This window comes from Sphaerodactylus townsendi, linkage group LG02 (genome assembly GCF_021028975.2).
Source record: "Sphaerodactylus townsendi isolate TG3544 linkage group LG02, MPM_Stown_v2.3, whole genome shotgun sequence".
Lineage (NCBI taxonomy): Eukaryota > Metazoa > Chordata > Lepidosauria > Squamata > Sphaerodactylidae > Sphaerodactylus > Sphaerodactylus townsendi.
In genome coordinates this window covers 66,046,266-66,071,801 of record NC_059426.1, presented here as the reverse complement: position 1 = coordinate 66,071,801, position 25,536 = coordinate 66,046,266, and the positions used below count along the sequence as shown (strand labels likewise).

Here is a 25,536-nt window from a genome sequence, read left to right as displayed (position 1 = left end):
ATCTGTTCCAAGTTTCTTCCCATTCCTATGCAAAGCTCGAATGTATACATAGTAAGCATTCACAACAGCAATCATTGTGGTTAACAATTGTTGTGCATTATTGTGATTATGTTGTATACATTTGGGCTCACTACAGAAACACTTCTTCACACAACGTGGGATTGGTGTTTGGAATATGCTGACACAGGAGGTGGTGATGGCCACTAACCTGGATAGCTTTAAAAGGGGCTTGGATAGATTGATGGAGGAGAAGTTGATCTATGGCTACCAATCTTGATCCTCTTTGATCTGAGATTGCAAATGCCTTAGCAGACCAGGTGCTCAGCAGCAGCAGCAGCAGCAGGCCATTGCTTTCACATCCTGCCTGTGAGCTCCCAAAGGCACCTGGTGGGCCACTGTGAGTACCAGAGTGCTGGTTTAGATGGACTCTGGTCTGTTCCAGCAGGCTCTTTCTTATGTTCTTACCTCCTACTTTTTCAAGCTTTTGTGACTGCAGTCATTCATCCTTTTTTGCTGCACACCCTACCTCTATTTGATGATAGACTTTATCCATTTGATTAAATACCATATGCCACAGTAATTTATCTTCCTCCCCATTGGAGACCTGAAGCAACTTACACTGTTTGCCTCACCTGTTTTATTCTCACAGCACCCCATAGAGGTGAGTTAGGCTAAGCATATGTAACTGGCCCAAGGTGATCAGAAAATTTCCATGGTAGTGTGGGGATTCAAACTTGAATCTGCTGGATTCTACTCCAACACTAACCATTACAGCATTTTAGCTCTCATAGTAAGCCTTTGAAGTGCAGCTAGACTTGTTTTTGTGTAACTAATTTGTGATGATGTGGGAATAACCCAAATTATGCTTTGAGGAGCCAAATGTCCTGCAAATTTTTTAACCACACATATGTATAGTACCTTCCTTGTGGCTAAAGGTATAATCTAGATCTCTTAAAATTAATGTGCATTTTGCTTGTGGCATCAGTGGGTTGTGACTGAACCCTGAACATCAACTTTGTAGCTGTCATTTAAGGCCACCAGCCCTGGAAACCAGTCAAAGTTTACATTTCTGGCAGTACTTATGGCACCAGCTGGAACAGTCAGTGATATTTTGGCACAATGGTTTTAAAAAGATTGGCTGTTGTGGGTTTACCAGGCTGTGTGGCCATTGGTAGTTTTTGCTCCTAACATTTCGCCCGCATCTCTGGCTGGCATCTTCAGAGACATGTCACAGTACGATGTGTTTCTCTCCACACATCTTACGGGTACATGCCTCTGAAGATGCCAGCCACAGGTGAGGGCAAAATGTTAGAAAAACTACCAGACCACGGCCACACAGCCTGGAAAACCCACAACAGACAGTTGATTCCGGCAATGAAAGCCTTCAACGATACAGTGTAAAAGATTCTTAGGGGAATTTGATGACTGCTAGTTGCAGTTAGACAAATGGCAGCTCTCCTTTTTAACAGGCAGAACTCAGTTCTGCAACCCAGAGCAGCAATGCTGACAATTTTTTAAATACCCTTTGTATTTGACACTGGACGCCAGTATTAAGCATGTTCTCAAGCTGCAGTTTTTCTTATAAAAACAAGCAGATGTAGAACCCATTTTATTCAATAGGTATCACTCCTGGGAAAGTGAATGCTGGAGGTCATTAGGGGTCCTTGTTTGCTTTCTACTTACTTTGCTTCCTTGAGCACCAAAAAGATGCACCTCAAATCAAAACAGCACTACTGAGCCCATTTTGTAGCTGTAGATAGAAATAGTTGCCACCCAAGTGAAGTAGCCACACACAACACAACCCCTTCCATCCCAGCTGCAAATAGGGTTTGACATGTGCAAAACAGAATTCAACTATTCTGCACTGAGGTTATACTGCCACTCCGTGATGAAAGCAAGGTCCAGTGGAGATGTTTCTGTGTAATGTCTCCTATAACTCTCCCTGCCCCCCTCTCCCAAGACATTAAGCCAAAGAGGATCCACATTTAATTGGTTTATTTTTTATTCAAGTTACAAAACAAAAGCAGTTGGTAAAGTCCACTCAAGGCAGGGATGGAAAGACAAGACTGATATAAAACGGGGAGCCGCTGGAAGAGCAAAAGCAGTTCATGTAGAGAGGGAAGAGTTAAGACACTCTTGGCGTGGCCTCGCCAGCCATCAGCAAAACTTTAAAAAGGGAAGATATGCTCCTACCCAATCCAGCAGCAGGTGCTGAGACCAAGGAATCTGGCAAGGACCCAGAAGCCACCTGCTTCCAATGTTGTTGTGCAACTGACGGACAGCCTGGATTATTTCTTCTCCCTATCCCCTCCCTTTCTTTTATTTTCCTTCTGTTCTTAGAGGGTGGGCAAAAGGCTGCCTTTGCAGACTGCTTAATGGCTCCTCAGCCAAGGCAGACGCCAACAGATGGAGTTAGGTTCACGATGATGATCTGGATGCACTTAGCCTGCTAGCATGGGGAGGAGGGGATAAAGAGCACAAGAGCCCTTGAGTTTTACAGCTATTAGCTTCCAGTGTCAGCCATTAAGGCTGAAATACCTGCAGCCCTTACTAACTGCCTGAAATAGTTCTTGGTCTCTGTGCTGTCTGCTCATCCCTAGTATTAACCCTATACTAGCCAGAGGCATTGGTTGCAACTAAGTGAAGGCCTTATGGCTTGGTGGTGCTGAGCCATGGCACACACACAATAACCTCTCCTCTCTGTCACAGTTTGAATAGTAGAGGAATGTTTTGGCAGCTTTCTGGATCTTACCAACAAGGAAGGAAGGGAAGGTGGACCAGTGGAACATCTGACACCGGTTCAAATACAGTCACAGAGGCAGAGGCTGCTCTAATGCTTGGCCAAAGGAGTGCAGCCCAGGAAATCATTGCCTTCCCACCTACCGGGAAAAATGTAAGAAGTTGAGGATATACTATATTCTCCCACTTCTCTAGGAGTTAGAACTCAAAGATTCCCAGCCACAATGGCTATCTTTCTAAGGAACAATAGGAGCTTTTCGGTTAAAATCACTGTTCCCAGTTGGAAAAAGGAAAACAGATCTCCTCTATTTGGGCTAGGTGCAGCTCAAATGGTACTCCTAAGAGGGTCAAATGACCAGATCAAACTTTATTAAACCCACATGTAAACACTGAGCAACAAGGAAATTGGGGAACACTTCCCAAGCCTGTCACACTGAGCCAGACAGGGAGACATGCTGTTGGCAAAGGTCCTGCCAAACCTGGTGCTCAACTGATGATTGCAACGAAGCCCACACCCGAAAAAAGGCTTCCGTGTCCCAACTGTGTTTGCTGGTGTCATAATCCTCAGAGGCATGGTGAAAAGTTGCTATAGAATGGGCTGCTGTCCAGATGGCTATTGACAGTCCAAGAAGCTGCCCACACATGCCTGACAGGATCTGGAAGAGGTCATTGGTTCCTGGCTCTCTGTAAACCTGAGCTGTTTCCTCCTGGGTTTGGTCACCTCCTTGGTTGTCACTGTGGAGGAAGGGGAATGCCCCTGGGGTCGGTGACTTGGCCTTCCTGAAGATTCTTGACCAGCTGTGCCAGCCAACGCTTGGTGGTGGTGTCATCTTTCAGAACCTGGGCAAAAGTGGTATCTTTCAGCTGGTCAGGAAGGCACTGCCTGAGGGCTTCCCGTGCCCTACATCAGGAGACAAGAAAGAGAGAGGCCAACAAATAAACTCACAAGGACAAGAGGGGAGCTAGCCCCTCTCTTGAATGCTGTAGGCTATACCAGTAGCTGTCCTTAATGTAAAAACCCACCTATGCAAACCAATAAAATCTTCCCCCTCCACTTAATTCGTATCCTCCTTCCCATCCTTCCCAAGCTGTCTACTGGAATATCAGAACAAGAGAAGGCTAGCAGCCTTTCTGTTGCAATGGAACCTGGTTATCTCTAAGAACCAAGTCATAACTTGGAAAGGGAAGAAGAACTAATGGCTGCCTAAATAAATGCAGAAATGCTTAGAATTTTTTTTTTGGGGGGTGGGGGGTTAGAGAAAAAGGAGAGATATTCTCTACAACATTGTGAGTGGTGTGAAACCAGGAAGAGTTTTATTCAGGTTCCAGTTCACCTTATTTTACTATGCAGAATGTCTGTGAAAAGACCCAAAGAAGAAAGCTAGAACCCAATTTGGGGACAGTGAGGCAACTGTAGGAAAACCACCAGATGGATATTTTCTCTGGAAAATAGGAATTAGGCCTGCTGTTCTCTGCCAGGCACTGCCAAGTGCTCCTGGACACAATTCCACAGGGAAACACTGATTCCTCCATCCCTGCCAACAGACATCCAGAAACTTCTAAGGTGTCTACCTTGGATTATCAGAAAGGCGAAGGTAACAACGGACCACATGTTTCAACAGCCTGGCAGAAGGCTCCTTGGAAAGTTGCAGGACCATTTTACCCTGGGTTAAAAAACCATGACAGAAAAGTTGAACAAGGGAACTTCTTCAAAACTAAATATGTTTGCTTGTATCCTTCCTTGCCACTTGTGCTTGCCTAGACAATATTTACGTTCCTTGAAACAATAATTGGCAAGAGCAAAAACAGAGGAAGGAGCCTAGGATCTAGCCCAATATAGAAAACAAAACAGCTAGAATATCAATTAGGATCCCTGTTTGGAATCTGGAAGGGTGGAATCAATTTCCTGTGAAAATAACCATCCTTGAAATCTCTATGGACAATTCTGTGTCACTTACATGAACTCTGTGTCAATGCAAATGGCTGGGATGTAAGACTGCAGGAGATATTTCGACACAGCAAGCTCTGCCTTCAGTTACATCATGGCACAGTACTGTGCCAAAACCCAACTCTTAATTATTCAGCTCATAACTGTAATCACTCAAATTGTTTTGCATGTAAAAAAACACCAACAAAAAAACAGAAGTACTAAAAAAAACAATCACTACCCTTCTATTCCCACTCCTTTATGTTAGGAGCTTTATTAAATTGCACTTGTAAGCTCAACAAATAAAATAAAGGATTCCAATTGGCTACGGAAGCAACACCGCAGTGTGTGATGGAAGTGCAGCAAACTATCTAAGGAAATTCCTTGCGTGGCAAGGAAATGCTGCCCATGCGCAGCCAGGATCCTTTACGTTTTCATAGAAGTAACTTCAATAGCTGAAGAGGCTAGAATGTTTACACAGGAGTATGCCTGGCTGGTCACAGAGCAGCTGCAGCAAGAGCTTCAAAGAAAAGGGATGTCATTTTTTTATCTCTATAATTTCTTTTAACTGTGGAACTAGTTGGGCAGCCCAATCCAGAAAGGGGAAGCAAATCCTCCTCTGGAGGTGGCGCAGGCTTACATCGGCAAATTTGCCTCCCTCAGGGCACTTATGGCAGCAGAGGGGCAAATCTGCTGCCACCTAGTGCCCTGCAATGTCTGGCTGAAATGCCCAGCCTCATGCTAGTATTCCCATACCATCCCAAGCTATGCCAAACTTAGTTAGCCTCCAGAGCCCTACACCAGCAGAGTTGTGATTTTTGTGGTCTATCTCTACTCCCCACTATGGGGGATTCTCAGCTTTTTTCCTTTTGTAAGTTTTGAAGGCTTTCCACACTGTGGGAAAGCCCTCTGGAGGTGACAGAGCAGCATTGGAGTGGCACCATCCCTGCCTGCTGGACAGCTCTGGATTCAGTGGTAAATATGTTAGGGCAGGGGTCGGGAACCTTTTCCGCTCAAAGAGCCATTTGGCTCACCCCCCCCCCCACTCGCTCGCACGCCCTCGTCCGCTCCCCCGCCGACTTGCTCCCTCGCCCCCCCGCCCGCTCACCCCCCCCCCTGCGCCTGCAGGGCAACCAGCAAGGCGGGCGGGAGGAAAGCCCGCGGCGTGGCCTGGCCGGCCGCGGGCAAGAGATGCGCCTGCCCTGCTTCCTGCAGGGCGGGCGAAGATGGGCTCGGCCTGGCCAGCCGCGGGGGAGAAATGCTGCCCAGCCTCTGCTTCCTGCAGAGGCCCGAGGTGAAGAGGGGACCGGCGGCTTGGCCTGTCCGGCCGCCGGGAAAGCACCCGCCCCGCAATCAGCGGGGTGGGCAGGAGAGAAAGCCCGCGGCTCAGCCTGGCCGGCCGCGGGTGAGAGATGCGCCTGCCCTGCTTCCTGCAGGGCGGGTGAAGAGGGGACCGGCGGCTCGGCCTGTCCGGCCGCCGGGAAAGCACCCGCCCCGCAATCAGCGGGGTGGGCAGGAGAGAAAGCCCGCGGCTCAGCCTGGCCGGCCGCGGGTGAGAGATGCGCCTGCCCTGCTTCCTGCAGGGCGGGCGAAGATGGGGCCCCCGGCTCGGCTCATGGAGCCGCAGAACAGCGGCGGAAGAGCCGCATGCGGCTCGCGAGCCGCGGGTTCCCGACCCCTGTGTTAGGGTATTTAATAGTTAATATTTTGTGCACAAAGAACACAAATTCCTAAAAAGGACAAGAATTGGTTCCAGAGAAGGGATGTTGCAAAGGTGCTTATCTCAGGAAACATCACAGCTCGGCTATCTGAGAACTTGCAGCTTATCCCAAAAGCTACTGCCTTCACAGAAGCAGAGTTTTAGGACAATACTGTGACATAGTATTGATTGGTATTGCTCTGGCATAGATTCGTTCCTTGAGATCGAGAGCTTAATGAATCTGGCCTTTCAGTATGATTAAAAGATTTCTACAAGGCTCCAAAGTATAGTTACTTCATTTTGCCCTAGAGAACATTTTGTTTTCCACAAAGAACATTACAAGAAAAGCAACCTACCAATATCATTGCAACATGAGAAAATCGCTCATATGTCTGACAGATGTAAGCCAGTCCTGTATCATCCAACAGAATCTTCTGTAGAATAAAAGTTGCAACCTGAAAGGAAGTGGGGATGAACAAGCATTTGAGTTGCTTAAGTGTATAATATTTGGATGGGCTTTCACATCCTGAGCATACCAAAAACTCTTGGTCAAGCTAGAGACCTGAAAGGATTGGTCAAAGAATCTTTTAGTCTAGGAAAGGAGGTTTTAGCCATTATAACATTAAGTACAAATTTCAGGGACAGAGAGTGGTGGAGATAAATAGCTGGCCCTACACCACAGATAAGGAAATTTAAATCTAACTGGTCACTTTGATTGGAAGCAACAAAACCAAACCATGGTGGTGCTGGTGTTGGGGTGGGGGAGAGACATGAGCTTCAACTACGTAGGCTGATTATAAGCTGTTCTACTGTCAGTAAAATCAGTTACCTCATATAAGGATAAAAAAATACCACAGGGAATAAAGAGCATGAAGTAGGACATGAAGACTATCCAGGGACACATAAAGCAAACAAGTCTACATAACTCATGTACTGCTAAAACTTGGATTGTGCTTAAGCAACAATTATTTATTTTCTAACAGATCCTGAGAATAATTTGGAATGAAGCTGCATGGTGCTTGGGTGGCATGGCATACACGAAGGCATCTTGGATGAAAGCACAGCACAAAATGGGAAAGAAGGTGGACATCCTCAGGACAATTTGGAGAGGATACATCTGCAATTATCCCCTACAGAGAAAACCTTGTGCGGCAAACAAATTTGCTGCATGCAGGAACATGATGTACATGATGCCCTGGAAAGTAAAGGAAAAGCACCCAAGAAACTACAATCAGTTCATTGCACTAAAAGGAATACCGTTTTGGAAAGTTCGCTGCCAGACTCCATGATGCGTAAGCACAAAGGGATAATTTCCGTTGTCAGCAAGAAGTTGATTACTTCTTGCTCATCTGTCTTCACTAGGGCCCCTACAAAAAATACATATTTATTTTTAATTTGCCTATCCACCCTTCATCTAAACGATTCTGGGGAGCATACATGACCCCTTTACTTCATTTTACCCTGTTGGGCATATTGGGGTGAATGGCTAGGCCAAGGTGGCAAAATGAAACTTTAAACCCAACCCCTCCTTCTCACAGACGATATTAGGGATGCGCATTTGGCAAAGCCAAACTAAAATGAAGAGGCACCTTTAAACAATAGCCAGCAAACCCTGAAACAAAAAAAAAACCCCAGGGGTTTTTCCCCAGAATCTTTTCGGGCTAACCAACTACAACCCCTTTTAAATTTTGTTTAAAAACCCTACTTTGGCACATTTATACCAAACCCTCTAAAGTGTTTCACATTTTCCTCTCATTATTCCTCCATTTGGTGACCCATAAAATTGGACCCCCTGACTCAACCTTTATCAAACTTGGGGGTTCTTGTAAGGAAAGTCACCAACAGCTATGCTGCAAATCTGGTGCCTCCACCTTTAAAAAAACAGTCTCTCCAGAGCCCCAGAAATGTTCCCCACAGGGTGTAATGGAAGGCTTTAAAGTTTAAACCTCCTTCCCATTCCATTATTGCCTACGGGGAATCTTTTAGGGGTATCTCTGGGGGCCTGTTTAACCCCTGACAAGATTCCCCATAGGCTATAATGGAGCCATTTTTTCAGATTTTCAAAAAATCCCTGGGAAAAAATATACCACTATGGGTATTTGGAAAAGTTCAGGAATCCTAAAAAATATTTGGGTCCCATATGTCCAAATCTAAATTTTCCTGAATTTTGTTTCTGCACACCCCTAGACCGCATCTAATCATTATCCCCACACAAGCATAATTATAGGAAATAAGAAGAACAGAAACCCAATTAAATACTAGTATCTTTTCATAACAAAAAGGATGATGGAAATGGTACAAAACTACTGTTCTTGGTTCTCATGTTAGTCTAAATCAGGGATAGGGAACCTGCGGCTCTCCAGATGTTCAGGAACTACAATTCCCATCAGCCCCTACCAGCATGGCCAATTGGCCATGCTGGTAGGGGCTGATGGGAATTGTAGTTCCTGAACATCTGGAGAGCCGCAGGTTCCCTACCCCTGGTCTAAATAGATAACTGGTCCATGTCTGGGCAACAAAGGAGCATTATTAACATGTTACAACAATCTTTCTCCTCCTCAAGTTTTACCCAATGATTCAGTCTCATTGTATAGGAGAACACAGTCTGGAGAACAGACAGAAAGTGATCATGAACCAGCAGGACTGCTGAGCTTGAGCTGTTCTAGGACTTGAAAGCAGCTAACTGATGAAACCAAACTATTCAAAAGAGAGTCAATAGTATTCTCAGGATCAGAACAGCTTCTTACCAATTACTCCAAGGCTGGTGAGTCGCAGATACTCAAAGGGGCGAGTCTTGCTAACAGTATGCAAGAAAGGATACAAGAAAAGGGGAATGTGAGCAGCAAGGAAGGCTGACCTAGAGAAGGGGAGAAAAACGGCTTCTGAGCAAAAAGCAAACACTCCATAGAAACAATCTACTGTTCAAGGAGTAACACAGACAACATGAGAAACTGCTCCTAAATTTGTGCTAACTTATCAGAGGCTGTGCGGTACAGGAAGAAATACTAATAGAAATACTAATTCATCATCCACCTGTGTAAGTAAGAGCCATGGGAGTGGGGGAATTCTACCTCTTTTGTACTTTTTTGGCAAAATTCAGAGAAATAGCTGCACATCTTTGACCTGCTGGGAAGAGTCTCTAGCACACTGATAAACAACATCCAGCAGTTAGAATTGAGTCTGCATGTTGGTACATAATCCTAAACTGTAGTCACTTACTGCTTGGCTTTATTTCTGTTCAACAAAATAGCACGTGGGGCACAAAACTCAAAAAAACCCTACAGATTTTACCACTAGGCTCTTTTTTGAGCCCAACCAATGTAATGTATTGAAATAAAAAATGGTCTATGACTCCTGCACAGAAACGCCAATCCATGGAAGAACTGAAGTGAAATATTATAATTATCAGAAATCTGGCACAAACAGTTTTCACTAGAAAACATTTACCTCACCACAGTCACGTATTTCTTGGGAAGGAAAATAACTCAAGAATGTTACTGATTAATAACAATGCTTTTCTATTAGCAGGTTCACTATATTTAAAATAATATCAGCTTTATAAGCAACGAAGTTAGGTGTCTGTTAATATAACTACATACATAACTACAAACAGTCTTATCTAAAAATGAATATTCCACCTTGTGTATTCACAGTCCTCTGCCATCATAGAAGGATTGTTGGCTGACATTTTACTATTCCAGGATAAATGGGAATTTGGCATTGGATCCATCCGAAATTCATTTATTGTATTCCTGCGCAAAGTTTTGGCTCCATCTAATTTAACTATATATACACTTAACGCATGGCTTACAGTACAAGACACTGCTATTTAACAAGATAACAATAAAAAGTACCACTGGGAACCAATTGTGCAGTTTGTGACTGGCAGCCCCATCCACAACTCTTGGTAGTGGAATATGGTGCTGCTTTGGTGCTGTCCTGCTGCCTCCAGAAGGGCTTTCTGGTGGCACAAGAAGAAAAAAAATGCAAGCTGCCGGAAAGTCCTCCATAGGGTTTACAGGACTGGCCAGGGCACTGTGCTTCCAGCCCTGGACACCAGGTGGCCCTCGGGAATGCCCTGGCCTTCCAGGTTTTGTGGTGGGGCTGAGGGGCAGGTAGCCACTGACACATCTGCCTCCTTCACTGTGGTAAATGCTCTGTGGAAAACAAACCTACCGGTGCAAGGCCGCACCACTCCCTCAAGCCCTTTTGCCTCCCTCCGGGGCTGTGAGAGACCTATTGAAGGGAAGCTCACATTAGAAGACAGCCATACTTTCAGGTAGTATGGAAATCTGCAGGGCTACTGTGTATACAGCTTTGAAGCCATGTTTAAGATCTACTGTTTGCTATGCCATAGGAAAGCAGCCACAGGCTCAGATGCAATCCCACCCCCTCCCACCCCCATCTCAGGAATAAAGCTTGTTGGCAAAGTAACGTTTTTCCCCGCAGAGAACCAGCATAGAGAACATAATTACCTGGTTTCTGGATGTGATGCAACACACTGCAGAAGTGCTAGAGCATTGCAGACTCTGTTGGACTGATGAGCTGTCAAAGTTGGTGGATTTATAGATGGGTAGATATTTACAATTTCCTGACGTGAAGGTGAAAAGAAAAAAAAACACGTTTGCATAGAACTGTTTATATCCTCTTATCCATCCTTCAGTACTCCATTAGTTGTAAAATCTATCTTTATGTCTAGCATTTCATTTTGACAGGGAATTTTAAGTAAGATGGCTGCACAGATTATGCAGAATTTACCTGAAAAGGTTCTACAAAATAGCTGCAACACAAATACAACCAACCATTCCCCATGGCTACATTTTCAATGTGCAAAATGTCACCACTCAGGGTGGCTGAAGTCCTTCACTGCTTATTCCTCTCCAGGGACATTGTGCATGATACACACATACCTTTTAATGGGCTAAGAGAAAGAATTTTAGGGTCAGTGGTGGCGACTTCTATGAGACTTCCAGATGTTCATGGATTCACATATACTTATCAGCCCCTACCAGAATGGCCAATTGGCCATGCTGGCAGGGACAGATGGGAATTGTAGTCCATGAACATCTGGAGTGCCATAGGTTTGCCACCACTGTTCTAGGGTATGTTAACATTATACATTTAAATAGAACATTCAGGATTCAAACTAGCTTGTGCCAGTATTATCTCCCACTAAGATCATGCTAAATATGAAAGACAATGAGAGGAAGACATGAGATCTGGACCTCCTCAATCACAGTTCATTCACTTAACTGCTAAGAATGTTTTTTTTAAAAAAAATATTTTATTAGATTTGTATCCCACCCTTTCCCAACAAATGTCAGGCACAGGGAGGGCATACAATTTAATATAATATATATAATATAATACACAAGTACAATTAAAAGCATTATCAATTAAAAAAAACAAAATTCCAATTGGCATCCTATCAATTTCACACTTCATAACATGCATAATGAATCAGTCAGGGAGGGGACATTTAAGAAAGACAATACGCCAAAATCAAAACAGATGACGGAATAAGACGACAGGAGTAGGAAGGCCAGCTAAGATGTAACCATTGCTGTTCGACCATAGGCCTGGTGAAACATTTTGGTCTTGCAGGCCTTGTGGAGCTGAACCAAATCAAGCTGGGCCCAGGCCCCTTCTGCAAATGTAGAATAATGCACTTTCAAAATGGTTTACAAGTGGATTTTGCTTTTCTGCACTGCTGCAAAGTGCATGGAAAGCAGAATGCATTGAAAATGCAAAGAAAGTGTATTATTCTGCATGTGCAGAAGGGGCCCAGGTAACATTTAATAGAGGGTTCTGTCAGGCCAGGGCCTTCTCAGCTCTGGTTGAGGACAACCAGAAGTCTCTAAGGCCAGGGACCACCAGTTGTTACCAACTGAATGTAATGCCCTTTGGGGGTATACCTGGAGAGGTGGTCCACCAGGTAAGACAGTCCAGATTTTGTATGGCTGTGAAGTTCAACATCAAAACCTTGAACTTGATTCAGTGCTTAACTGGGAGCCAGTACAGCTGGCAGAGCTCTGCTTATATGAGCAGTTCCAGAGATGTCTCTGCAAGCACCAAACCATAAGGATCTCAGAGACTCCCCCATAAGAACCAAACCATATGACAGGCATAGCAGAGGCTGGTGTCCAATAAATTGCTCATAATGCTGTTTTTCAAAGGATGTTAGTTAGCTTACTATGGTCAACTGATCCATACAAGCAACCATCTACAAATTACAAATACAGTACAAAATCAATTAACCAAATAATAAATAAGTTTTGTAAATTAGTAAAATGGAAAAAAACCCTATTAATACAAGAAGTCCGGAGTTCTCTGATTTTTAATTCTGAATATCTCAGCCAAAAATTCTGCTCCAATGTGATTCTGAAGTTCTTGTCTTCTAACAGATAATAAATGCAAGACTGAACTTCCTCTCAGATTTGTTAATAGGGGAGGAAACCTTTGTTGGCGCTCACGATGATAAAACTTGCAAGATAAAAGAATGTACTGCAGGGTTTCAGTGTCCTAGGAATTCTATGAGCACAGTCTAAGAGAGTGTGGAATACCTGTAAACCTACCACGATGGTTTTCTGATGGTAATACATTTTACCTTGCTCTCATAAACAACCTACGATAAAGATTTCAAACAGTGCATCTTACCCACCTGTAAGAGTGCTGCAATTGTGCCAAAAGAGTGCCATAGCATTGGAGCTAGATCAGGGACCGACTCTCGCTTCTTACTAAGCTCCAGCAGTGCATTTTCACGAGTCTCAGGGCTGGAAAGCTCGTTAATCCACTGATAAATCTTTTCTCGATCAACCTGAGCCAGTGCTGTTGGCACCGGCTTTGAATGAAGAACAAGATTTAAGATCAATAAAAAACAAATTGTTAATATTGCCCTAAAAAGTTCCAACAAGGAGGAGTAATCAGTGGATACTTCCAAGTAAACTCAGGGGGAACTACCCAGCTTCCATTAATGGGGCTTCTTTAAAATGAGTGCATATATAGAGTTCAGAGTTAAGGCAAACGCAAAATGTCAGCACACACAAAAATTACTGGGGCAGGGGAGAGAGAAGCACAAACTATTTGGCCATGGAAGAACAACAAGGCATTCAAAACATTTTGCAGCCAAATGGCAATCTGGAGTACTCAGCACCAAAATTAATAATTTTACCATATATAAATTGACTTTTTAGAGTAAAAAGTTTTCATCACCACTTGCCTCAATGACACAGAAGACCAAGTTTGCCTTGGAGAGTTTGGCTATCATGGGGTTCTGTATGGATTTTTGGGTAGCGATCAGTCATATCTCTTGCATGCTCTACTATCTAGGGCATTAACTCTCCCTTAACTACTGATGGAATAGCCTCTGGCAGTCAAGAGGAAGGAAATGTTTTTCTCACCCAAAAGGAGGGTCTCTATTCATTACTGGGAATGGGAGTGGCAACTCTTCCTGCTTACTAGACAGACATGAGCAAAACTCAGGAAAACTGGAGCAGGTTAATTGTCAGATTAAACAACTTGTTTTATATCATAAATTTTAGTGAGGTGAAAGTGAGCGTTGTGGAAGCAGGTTAAACCTGCTATAATCCAATGATTAACAACTTTCCAGCATATTCTGCCTCGCTAATCAGCTGGCACTCTGCTGCAGGGTAGACCCATGCCAAAAGAAGTAGAGCTACATTTTTAACTTTCTGACACTGATTTTCTGTATATGACTTTCTGACACTGTATATGACTTTCTGACACTGATTATTCTGAACACTGAACTATGTTTTAGCTTTGAGGATTACTATTGTACAGCTCTTGTCTAGGAAGGATGCTCAGTAACTGACTCCCAATAAAAAAGCAACAAGCTCACAAACTCAAGACACAGATGAAAACGAAAGGACATTTCCAGGTTTTTGTGGCATAAGAGGACAAACTATACAGTTTACTGAGCTTTAACAGCAGTATTTAGAAAGGGGAGAGAAATCAAAAGAAGTGACAGAAGCTGTAGTCACGTCTCTTTTCTTTATTACTTTCAGCAATATAGGAAACCATATGACAACAAGCAGTTCATAAGAAAATGTTCTTGCAGGGTAATTGCTACTTTTGCTCATAGAATTGACTTTATGAGACAAACATCTCTAGCTACAGATATTTATTGTTGCACTTACCATAAGAAAAAAGACAGTACTTTGCTAGGGAAATTGTTTTTATGGCCCCTTTAAAGAGGCCTCTTTTCCTAATTATATTCTGTGTAAATGGAAATATTTTATATCATTTTTCCAGGGGCATAAACTGTACAATCCTCATTAAATATCTGCCCTTCCAGAATTTAAAGAGTGAACAATTAAAAATGAAAGCAATAATTAAACTAAGAACATAAGAACATAAGAACAAACCAGCTGGATCAGACCAAAGTCCATCTAGTCCAGCTCTCTGCTACTCGCAGTGGCCCACCAGGTGCCTTTGGGAGCTCACATGTAGGATGTGAACGCAATGGCCTTCTGCGGCTGTTGCTCCCGATCACCTGGTCTGTTAAGGCATTTGCAATCTCAGATCAAGGAGGATCAAGATTGGTAGCCATAAATCGACTTCTCCTCCATAAATCTGTCCAAGCCCCTTTTAACTGTCCATACCAGAAATAAATCAAGCCATCCACTATTTGATGTTTTCAAGTCTGCTAAATACAATATATTTCGAACTTGTAGGCCGCCTCTTCCCCAAGGGGCTCGAGGCGGCTTCCAACATGGCTGTTCTCCGACAGCAAACTCAACAACACAATTTAACACTCAACACAACCAGATAAGCATCCACAGCTCAAACAGCAGAGCAGGGAATCAAACCCGGTTCCTCCAGATTAGTATACACCTGCTCTTAACAACTACGCCACTGCTGAAAACAGGGGTGTCACTCGTGATGCAGCAGTTCTCTTTGGGAAAATATATTTTTCTCCATGGAATGACTTTCACTTGACATGTGTTACTATAGTTTATAGTGGTCAGAGCTGCTGCACTGCAATAATTTGTGTGAGGTAAGCTAAATGCACAATATGAAACATGGAAAAAAATATGGTGTATTTGTCTTTTTGCTAACATTTTTAAATTTGTATTTCCAGAAAGTCACCATCACTGGCTGTAACCCAACACAGCAAAACTGCGTACAGTTCCCTCTCTACTTAACACTGAGTAAAAGAAATATGCAATGCCAAAACATTACCATACACTATTTTATCACATACTGCACGTTCTGAGATGGTGGAGATGCAACACACAAGACTGTTGTTTCTTTATAATGTCTAATTTTCTCCTAAGTTAGTATAGCATTTAGTAAGAACAATTAGAGATCACCAATCTCCTGACTTTTGCAACAGAAAACAGATTCAATAAGCTGGTACAGGTGGGCAAAACAGAAAGCTCTCACCCATATCAAGTGGAATGGCCCTCTAGAAGAAAAGTCATTCCACCATTACTTCATCTTTGCTTTTTTAAATCCATATTTTAGAACTTTAACAAACATCTTATGGCATGACAACAATAAGGGATCTTGGGGGCTTGAATCCAGCAAGATCAGATGACGGACTTAGAAAAGAGGTTTTGGAAAGTGGGTTAAGTGAAGCAGGACCAGAGAGGGAAACACAGAAAAGCAAAGCGGATCTGGGGTAGGGATTCAGAGTAAAGGTGGAATAGAAGAGAGGCAGAAGAACTGGAGACTGCACCCTCTGAAAATGACGTTGGGCGGGGGACACCACATATCTACCTGCGCTTTCATTTGCTACCCTTCATATTCAAGCTCTTCAATGGCCTCAAGTGCACTCTCAGTTGTTGCCAAAGTTGCAAACAAAGCTTGCAAGTCATACTGCTGGTACATCAGAATATGCTTTCAAAAAGAATCAGTATGGAACTAACACTATAAACTATCACCAGTACTAACAGGCCGCACCTCAAAATATTCTCCAACTGAAAAAAGAAGTTTTGCTTTTGTGGAAATACATTTAAAACCAGATTCAGGAGTACCACTTTAAGGAAACAGCCAGGAAACTGATAATACACCATTGAGAGATATCTGAATTTGGAGCACATGTTACGGATCGTGGTTGAACCTGGCGCTCATTAGCATAATTCAACACGTGCAAATTTAAGACCCCACAGCCAGCCTGAGATTTTATTCATACTATTAACCTATCCATCTACATTTCATTAGCAACTCAAAGCCACAACAAACCTGCATAAACATATGTAAAATGAACATAAACAACGCAAGGTTCAGAGAGAGAAGCCAACGGCTTTCTGCTTAGAGGAACAAAAACAAAAAAAAGTGGAAGAAATAAGCGTTTGCTATTTGGCGGGAAAACTGCGGCACTCTGTTCTCTGCCGCCGCCACCCCCTCCCCAATTTCACCAGCCAATGAGAGAGCGGACAGGAGAGGCTTCTGTATTCCTCAGGCGGGGGGGTGGGGACCAGGCCTAGCCTTACTGCAGTCGTCGCTAAACTGTGCATGGTCGAAACTTCTACACGAGGCCTCAGGAAGCCGCCTCGGCCTCAGCCGCGACCATGATGGATCCGATCAGAAGCCGCCGCCTCTTCCTTCTCTTGATGCTTCTGCCGCTACCGTGACCTCTGACCTCTCTTTGGGCATAAGCAGTAGGTTCGAGGCGATCCAGTGAGCACATGCGCAGTGAGCTCTCCCGGGAAATGGGGGAAAAAAACCACGCACGGGTTTAAAGACAGCGCATGCGTAGACATACGAACGTCTAGGCCTTGGGCACTATCTAACGCTGGAGCCTCCGCCCGATGGGAGATTTCTGGCTGAGAGACGCACGTCGCCGTGATGACGTACACGTTCCTTTTATTCTCCCCGCCTTTCCCGCTCGCGTGGTAGGGCTTTTTCTTTAATACGTGCTTGCGTCACACGGACGATCGCGCGGCCGATCTGGTTCCCGCCATCTGTCCTTCTTCGTAAGCGAAGTGGGAGGCCGGGCTGGGTCAGGCCGAAGCTGGGCCGGGGCGCCAGGGAGGCTGTGGGGGGGACCTCGCCGGACACAGAAGCGGTGGAGGCAGCGGCGGCGCTGAGGGGACGAGAAGGTGGAAGCCGCCGCCATCCTCCTCCTCACCCGTGAGTACCTGACGCGGGGGTCGGGCTGGACCCCGGCTGGAGACTGAACGTCCGAGAGGGAGCGAGACGGTGGGGCGGCTGAAGAACCGGGTGGTTGGGCGGGGGGGAGGTTGTTTTGTGTTCAGGTGTGCGGGACTGCGGTGGCCCACCCATGTCGCCTTCTCTCCCGTCACCCTCTCAGCTGCAACCTGGTTCTTCCCCGCTCGCTTCCCCCTGGTTCGATCGCTTTTTGGCTCATTCCGCACAGCTTAATTAAAACGAGTTGCAATCGTGATAAATGAACTCCTCTTCCCTTCCCGGCCGTGTTCAAAGTCGCAACTGAAGTTAGTCCCGCCTGGCAATCTTCAGCCTTCTTCGTTTCTCTGGACGCACCGGGTGTCCGCCCCCTTTGCCAGTTCTCCTCTCTACTTTCCTGAAGCCTCCTTTCTCTCTCTTTTGGCTGGACTTGAAGCGGCGAGAAGGTCTGCTTCGCCTCCTGGGATTATGTGCGGAAGGCATCTCCCTTGAAAATGCAAGAGCGTAAAAGTGAGGAGCTTAGCAGCCAGTTCCTGGTCAAGTTACTGTCCGCTGAAGACTCGTCCTCTGCCTCGCCACACCAGTGTCTTTGCTGATATTGCCTGGCTTTAAATCTGGTCTCCTAAATCGGGCCTTTTGGTTTTAATAACTAGTTGCCACATTTAATTCTTACATCAGATTGGGCTACTAGGTGCTTGTCCATTCCTGAGGTAGTTGGGGACCATCACCGAAGCATTCCTAATTTTACAGTAGTGAAGTCACATGGCTTAGCTGAAGAATAGCAAGAATGAGTACATGTGTACATTACTGGGTCTTCACCCTGTTTGTTTATGAGAATTCCAGGTCTTTTTGGAAGTTGGAGAACTACAAGCCCCACTGTGCACCTTGAGTGTTGTCCTTCTGTGATGATGGTGTGTGTCCTATGGATATTAATCAGGCTGAACTTTTAAGTCGGTTTTGCATCTGTTAGGTTACACACAGGATCACAGCATTTCTGCTTACTGATCCCAGAAAGAAATTGACAAGCTGTATGTCGGATCTTTGTTTTTCTTAAAAACTCAAGGGTGCAAAATATTATTCTGCAATACTCCCAGAATAGATCTTTATTTTAAAATGCAGCATTCTTGCAGCCTGATCTTGGAACTTATCTATGGTGATGTGTTTAAGATTGCTTAGGATCAGGTTGTTAAAGAGGTGATGATGTAAGCCTCTCAAGATGTATCTATGGAAAGTGGCTCCCTGGGCAAGCTTTCAAACTACACCCCTCCCAACCGCTTTCAATCTGGATGTAATACCTCATTGGTACACCCCATGATCGCATTAGCCTTTTTTGTCGCTGCAGCCCACTGACTGCTCATATTTAACTTACTGTCCACCTGTACCCCCAAGATCTTGTTCTCGCACACTATTCATTTAGTGTATCCTTCATCCAGAAAAAAAGGGAGAAGGAGTTTTGGGGATGGGGGAAGCATTGCCTGCATTACCCCTGTCCGCCTGCTGCAACAGCAAAAGCCTATATTTGTTTTAAAACTGAGATTAACTTCAAGTCAAGCAGTGCAGTACCTGGGAAGAGGCTGGGGGCAGGGACAGACCAATCAGGGTGCTGTTTCCCTACCCTTGTCCTGGCTACTGCTTGCCTGAAAGAAAGTTAACCTTAATTTTAACACAAATTACCCTCTGCTGCCAACCACAGAAGACTATGGTTGCTTTAAAATTAAGCTTAATTCATTAAGAGGCTAGCTGCAGCCAGAAGACTACGGCTGGGGTCAAGGCTAGGGAAAGAGTGCCCACCCTGGCCTGTCCCCACCCCAAGTCTGCTCCTGGCCACAATGCTGCTTGCATATAAGTAAATTAAGCTTAATTTTAAAACAACCACAGATGCTTTCTCTTTGTGGGCAGCAGTGGCTAGGGTGCCTCCAGACAACTGGCACCCGGGGAGAAGAGCCCTCCCTTGCCCTACTCTTCTTACGCCCCTGAAGCCACTTGCTTTGATATTTAGTCAAATAAAATATTATGTTAAAGACACCTCAGGTACATGTTTTCAGATAGAAATAATTGGAGCAAAAGTTACCGTAATGCTTGTATCAGCTTGTCCACCCATGGTTTTTTACTTGCTTGTCGAGTAGTAGAGGTTGGATTCTGTGTTAAAGTCTATCCATGGAAGAGCTACCTGTCATGCAATATCCCTACATATTTTTATTTATTTATTTATTCAACTTATATACCGCCCAACCCCCGAAGGGCTCTGACATGTCTTTGTAGGAAATTAGAATAAATAGTTTAGTCTTGGACTAGTGCATTTGTTGTATCTAGAGTATTGTGGAATGTTGCAAGGTGCTAAGAAGCTTTTAAAATACAATAGGGTATAAACATTTTTAATGTTTATTGTAATACTTCTAAACTGAGTAAATGTTTCATAACTTTTTAAAGTTTTGTTCAAAAGCAACTGTATTCTAGGTTGACTAGTGTTTAGTAGTTGAATTTTTTTGCATATGCTTATACTTATTCTAGCAGCACCTTTCACAGATTGTTGCAGCTTGGGATTTTAATGCTTTGAAATTAATTTAATTATTCTCCTTTCAGATTTTGATTATTTTTGACAGCTTTCTTGTAAAAATAAGTTTTTTCACCGTCTTTGAATTCATCTGCATGTATACGCTGATCACTTCATTCATCAAATGAAATAAGCTCTTTAGTCCTTCATTAAAATACCACAAGAACCTATTTTTTCACCCTTTTATGCGACTGGTTATAAAAAGTGTGATTCTTCTTCTTATAGCCCAGTTTAAAGGGAGGAGAGTAGAGTGGTGGCCACAGACGGCGCTGCCTCTAGCAGCTCGGGCACTAGGGGATATGGCGCATATCCTCTTCTCTCCCAGGGAAGCCCATCATCATGAATGACTTATGCCACACTTTTTGATGGCACAAGCCTGCGCAGCAAAGAGGGGACCTTCATGGACTGAAACTCCACTGGATGCCAACTAAAATGGGCTCCAACTCCAGAATGCCCCTCTCCATGTCAGTGCAGGCGCCAACAGCACAGAAGCAGCCGTGTCTGGAAACTTTCAGATTTAGGTGCCATAGAGATAAACTAATTGCCTCTCTGCTACTTTGTGTGGCACTGGTGGCAATGATACCAGTGCAGGGGTCACACAGCTTCAAATGCAGCTCCCCCCCCCCCCCCCCCCCCCCGCCCCGAGATTGCAGTTATTATCCTGGGGTCCATTTATTTATTTATATCTCATTTTAAAAGTCCAGGGTTTAAGTTTGCAAAATAATATATATGATTTAAAACGAAATAACATTCAGTGTGGTTAAAATGCATATATAATTGGAATTCTAAAAGTAAAATCAATTTTAGAAACTGCTTCATTAGTAAAATTATAGTCAGGGGCTTGTCATTGCTGTTTAGTGGACACCTCACTGTATTTGTCATTTGGCATGTCAGACTGATCACCTGCTGGGAAAGGGATGATTCTGTATGTTGTCCAACATGATTGCCTTTCTTTTCTATTTCTGCAATCTGGAGATCTAGCAATATTTCTGTAGAAATGTTAAACTAGTCATTATTTTGTAAATTAACTACAGACAGGTACCATTGCCAATACATGGTAGTTTCAAAGTTACAATCAAATCTTTAAGTCGCTTGTCTCTAGGACAATGTGAGAGGAAACGTATGTTGTATTGATGTTGACTGAGTGGTAAGACTACAAATATATCTTAACACTTTAAGTAAAACCAAGTTACAAATATACCTGCAAGGTAGTAGTAGCACCAAGCCTTTATTGGCATATAATTCCTGCAAGGTAAATAAGAACCAAAGCTAAAAATTTATTTGTATCCTGTCACAGGGTGGAAGGATTATTGTTTGGCCCTTTCTGCACAGTACAAATAAAATGCCTTGAGGACATTAAAAGAAGCATTTTGGGGAGGAACTCCATGCAGTTTTCCCCCAAAAAATCCTCAAGATGTTTTATTTCAGCTCATTTTTCCAAAAGTTGCTTTGAAAATGTCTCCTGCTTGCTGTGTGGAGAGCAGGAGATGTTTATCTTCCCTGCCTCTCCCCCCCCCCCCAAAACCCCATCTTACTTTCAGTTTCCACTGAGCCGCTCACTCCTGCCATTTTCTGCGCTCTTCAGGAGGCCCCCATTTGCAGAATGTTCCCATGGAATTTCTTCTGCTTGCAGCGTATCCATGTGTCATTTCAGTGTATAAAGTTAATCGATAAAGTTAGTTTTTCCGGGTGATCACATGCTCGTGTAATTTTTTTCTTTTTGTTTTAAATGAGATACCTTCAAAGCTATGATGACATGATATGAGAATCACAGTCGATTCTCGTATCGCGTCGTCATAGCTTTGAAGATACCTCATTTAAAACAAAAATTACACGAGCATGGGATCGCCCGGAAAAACTAACTTTATCGATGTACTTTGTACACTGAAACAACACGCGGATGAGGTGCAAGCAGAGGAAACTCTGGGAGAACATTCTGTGAACTGCGGCAGCACAGAGCTTCCAGAAGTGGGCAGAAAATAGCAGGTGCAAGCTGCTCTATGGAAATGGAAAGTATGAGGGGGGCAGGAAAAAGAATTGCTTTCCCTGCCAGAGTTTTATTTGTCTGCGTTATGTGGACAAAAAAAGCCAAAACAGTCCTTTTTAAAATATCTGCATGCCAATTAATTTGTGTTGTGTAGAAAGGACATTTGTTTACTTATTTTATGTATTGACTTTCTCATTGACACTCAAGGTATGTTACAACACACTATATATGTGCATTCAGTTAGGCAGCATAAAATATCCAATGCACAATGAAAAAGGAAAGGGATTGTAAAATCAGAGGACAAAATACAGTCTTAAATGACATACCATAAACAGCGCAGGAAATTTTTTGCAAATGCACTAGGAACAAGGTGAAACGTATAATAATCAGAGTAGTAGGCATCAGATGTATTCCCTTATAAAAACAGTTGTACACAGAGACTCTTGCCTCTGGCTCTGCTTGGGTTTTTGTTTGGAGGTTCCTGCAGTTAAAGCAGGTAACCAGTAGGAGTAGCTGTGCAATGTTGCTGAGGCTGCTGTTCACTTTTACGGCACTAAAGTAAGCAGTTCTTACGCCTGCCTTTCCTAATGAACTGTAAAAAGATGCCACTTACATATTGGCATTGTTTTAATGGAAGTTAGTTGACACATTTTACCTGTTTGTCAGTTCTGTTTATATGTAATTTCATTCTGGAATTACAGGAGTATTAAACTGATGTTATCTTCCTCATCCCATTGAATTCAGTTATGGCTAACATCTGTTCAAATAATGTTAATAAATGCTGTAACAGTTCTGTTACATTTTGGAATGCCTGCATTGAGTTAGCTACTTTGGATCTTTTAGAAGTTGAGGAGGGTTTAAAAATCCTTGGGTTCCAGAGTATGGGATTTCAAAGTGTCAGTGCAATCAATGCCTTTGATTTGATGGTTTTTTATTTGGTGTGTTTATTAACTATCTACTAATTATAACTTTCTTAAACAGGGTTCTCATTTAAAACACTAAAAAAAGCTTTATAAACTATATGAAAACATGACTCCACTGAAATTACATGGACCCATTCGCATGCGCAGCCTACAAACTGGGACCACAAAATGGAAAGAAGGGACATTTGAAGTTGTGGATAGTGATAGCAAAGTGACTCTAGTGGTTCGCTACAGTGCTGGAGGGATTCCAAAAATATTCCAGGTAACTCTGAATTTCAAAAGCTTTTTATTTAAGTAACACATGCATTGTGTTGCTGTGAACAACTGTTATTTCGAAGTCCATTTAGCTGACACTTGTTTTCTTAGAGATTCATTTTTGCTTCTACTTGGCTATATTATGGTAGATTTTATGATGTACACCGCCCAGAGCCCCCCGGGGATGGGGCGGTATAGAAAACCAATAAATAAATACTTTCCAGAACTTTGATCCTATTGTCCTGTTTTGTGAGTTTTTCAAGTATACTTAATGGATTTAAAAAGCATGGAGGGATTAAATGCTTTAGACACTGGGAGAAAATAAAATTTAGAGAAGTCTTAAGTATCAGGGTGCTGCTTTGAGTGATGGCTCTGATAAGGAAAATTTTAACATGAGATGAAACTAACAGAAACAAATGTTGCTATGAAAGTGTTGAGCATGGTAAGGTACACAGTACAGTGGGTACTAGTATATTGAGTGAGGAAGTACATTATTTGTTCCACAAACAATATTTTTCATTAGATGGCAGTAATCTTGGGCAGGAAGCAGTTTGATTTGGATCCAGATTCTGGACAGATGCTTTTTCCCCCACCCTGAGAGAAAAGGGAGGGTGATCTTGGTGAGCTAGCAGGTATGCTCCCTGATTGACTGAGCTGAGTAGAATAAATTTTCCCAGTCAGCCCTGAGAATATATTCTCAAGTATGAAATAGAAGAGAGTTATTGGAGAAATCCTAAAGTTGTGTATTTCAGAGTTACAAGTTGTCCAGAGGGCTTCCTCTAAGGATAATGTCCTTAGGATTGCAATCTTAGTCACTGCACAGAACTGTGATTCTTGACAGGAAATTAATTCGCTGGACTACAAATCTCATCAGCCCCAGGGGCTGATGGGAATTGTAGTCCATGAACATCTGGAGAGCCGTAGGTTGCAGACCCCTGGATTAGATCATTCTGCTCTTGAATTTCTTGATGGGATATGCTAGTATGGATTCAGTCTTTTAACTCTTAAAGCACTGAGGCGACCAGATCCTTTGAATTAAAGAGCTCTGATTAATTCCTAAGACAGACCTGGGCATTATACGGCCCGCGGGCCACATCCGGCCCGCCGGATGACCCTGACTGGCCCCCCTGCTGTGCTTCTGTAGGGCTTTCAAAAGCATATAAGCCCCCTTAAAGCCCAGGTTATAGGGGAGTTTAGATGCGTCTTTATTTGAAAGCCCAGCGGAAGCCGGTTGCCTTGGCTGCCGGCTTCTGTGGGGCTTTCAAAAGCGCCTCGCCCCCCTGCCTTTTGGCCCGGCCCTCCACAATATTTTCTGTTTCTTATGCGGCCCCATGGAAAAAATAATTGCCCACCCCTGTCCTAAGAGGTGCTGATTAATGCTAAAAGGGTTATATCAAGGAAGAGGCTGGTTCCTTGCTGAAGCTTGTTTTGTTTGCAGCTATTGCAATAAAATGGTAGAATGACATCTGATTCTGCTCCTTCTGCTTGTGCTCAGCTGTTGTATTGTAGATGGTTTGAAACTTGTTTTCTGGATCTCGTGACTGGCAGATAAAAGCTGGGCATGGGTATTATCACATACGCTTGTGCACAAGAGGAGTAGTATTTAGCTGCTCATCCAGGTCACTTTTCAATTAGGCTGAGAAACAGCTCTGAAGGGACACCAAAATAACCCATTAGCTTTGTGTCAGGATATAATAAACTGGCACCAGAGGTTTGTAATGTTAAACCATGAAATAAAAAAAAATATTTACTGGAACTAAGTGAAAGTTTTGCTGGAAAATAAATAGATAAATATATATGTAGGAAGAGATTTCTGAGAGGTTACTGTTTACAAATTGTTTTAGTAACTTTTTGCCAGTTGATACAAGTTTCATACAGGTTACTATTTTAGTGCCTTCCCATTGTTACAGTCACTTCAATTCTAAACAGTAAAATTAGATACTCCTGTATACGTGTTACAGTGTTCTGTTTAGCTTTCTAACCCTTTTTGCCGAACCTTAATTTCTATCCTTGATAAGTATAACTCACACTGTTCCTTGAACACTATCTCTAAGACAGTCTTTCCACTAGAGCAGGGGTCGGGAACCCGCTGCTCGCGAGCCCCATGCGGCTCTTCCGCCGCTGTTCTGCGGCTCCATGAGCCGAGCCGGGGCCCCATCTTCGCCCGCCCTGCAGGAAGCAGGGCGGGCGCATCACTCGCCCGCGGCTGGCCAGGCCACGCCGCGGGCTTTGCCTCTTGCCCGCCCCGCTGATTGCGGGGCGGGCGCTTTCCCGGCGGCCGGCCAGGCCGAGCCGCCGGTCCCCTCTTTGCCCGCCTGGGCAGGAAGCAGGACGGGCGCA

At 43.7% G+C, this 25,536-nt stretch overlaps 2 protein-coding genes across 5 annotated transcripts in view; one reads left to right on the top strand and one right to left on the bottom strand.

Moving 5' to 3' along the window:
* Positions 1–1,980: 1,980 nt before the first annotated feature.
* On the bottom strand, positions 1,981–17,125 carry CNOT9 (CCR4-NOT transcription complex subunit 9). Of its 3 annotated transcripts, none has more exons than XM_048485293.1 (8): positions 16,823–17,125; positions 13,027–13,206; positions 10,841–10,956; positions 9,113–9,222; positions 7,623–7,732; positions 6,722–6,820; positions 4,312–4,403; positions 1,981–3,643 (listed from the first exon to the last, which is right to left on the bottom strand). In XM_048485293.1, the coding sequence occupies exons 1-8, from the start codon at positions 16,844–16,846 to the stop codon at positions 3,472–3,474; spliced, it is 903 nt and encodes a 300-aa protein (XP_048341250.1). In that variant the 5' UTR covers positions 16,847–17,125; the 3' UTR covers positions 1,981–3,471. The 3 variants fall into 3 exon arrangements, with proteins under 3 accessions (XP_048341250.1, XP_048341249.1, XP_048341251.1); XM_048485292.1 differs by having other exon boundaries at positions 1,981–3,646; positions 16,823–17,124; XM_048485294.1 differs by having other exon boundaries at positions 1,981–3,640; positions 16,823–17,122.
* A 123-nt stretch (positions 17,126–17,248) lies between these two features.
* The window catches only part of USP37 (ubiquitin specific peptidase 37), a 45,193-nt gene continuing 36,905 nt past the window's right edge, over positions 17,249–25,536 (top strand). The window contains exons 1-2 of one of the 2 annotated variants that reach the window (XM_048485289.1): positions 17,249–17,462; positions 23,000–23,203. In XM_048485289.1, the coding sequence (XP_048341246.1) occupies positions 23,048–23,203 (156 nt within the window). In that variant the 5' untranslated portion in view covers positions 17,249–17,462; positions 23,000–23,047. The remainder of the gene's footprint in view (positions 17,463–22,999; positions 23,204–25,536) is intronic. The other variant, XM_048485288.1, reaches the window with a different exon arrangement.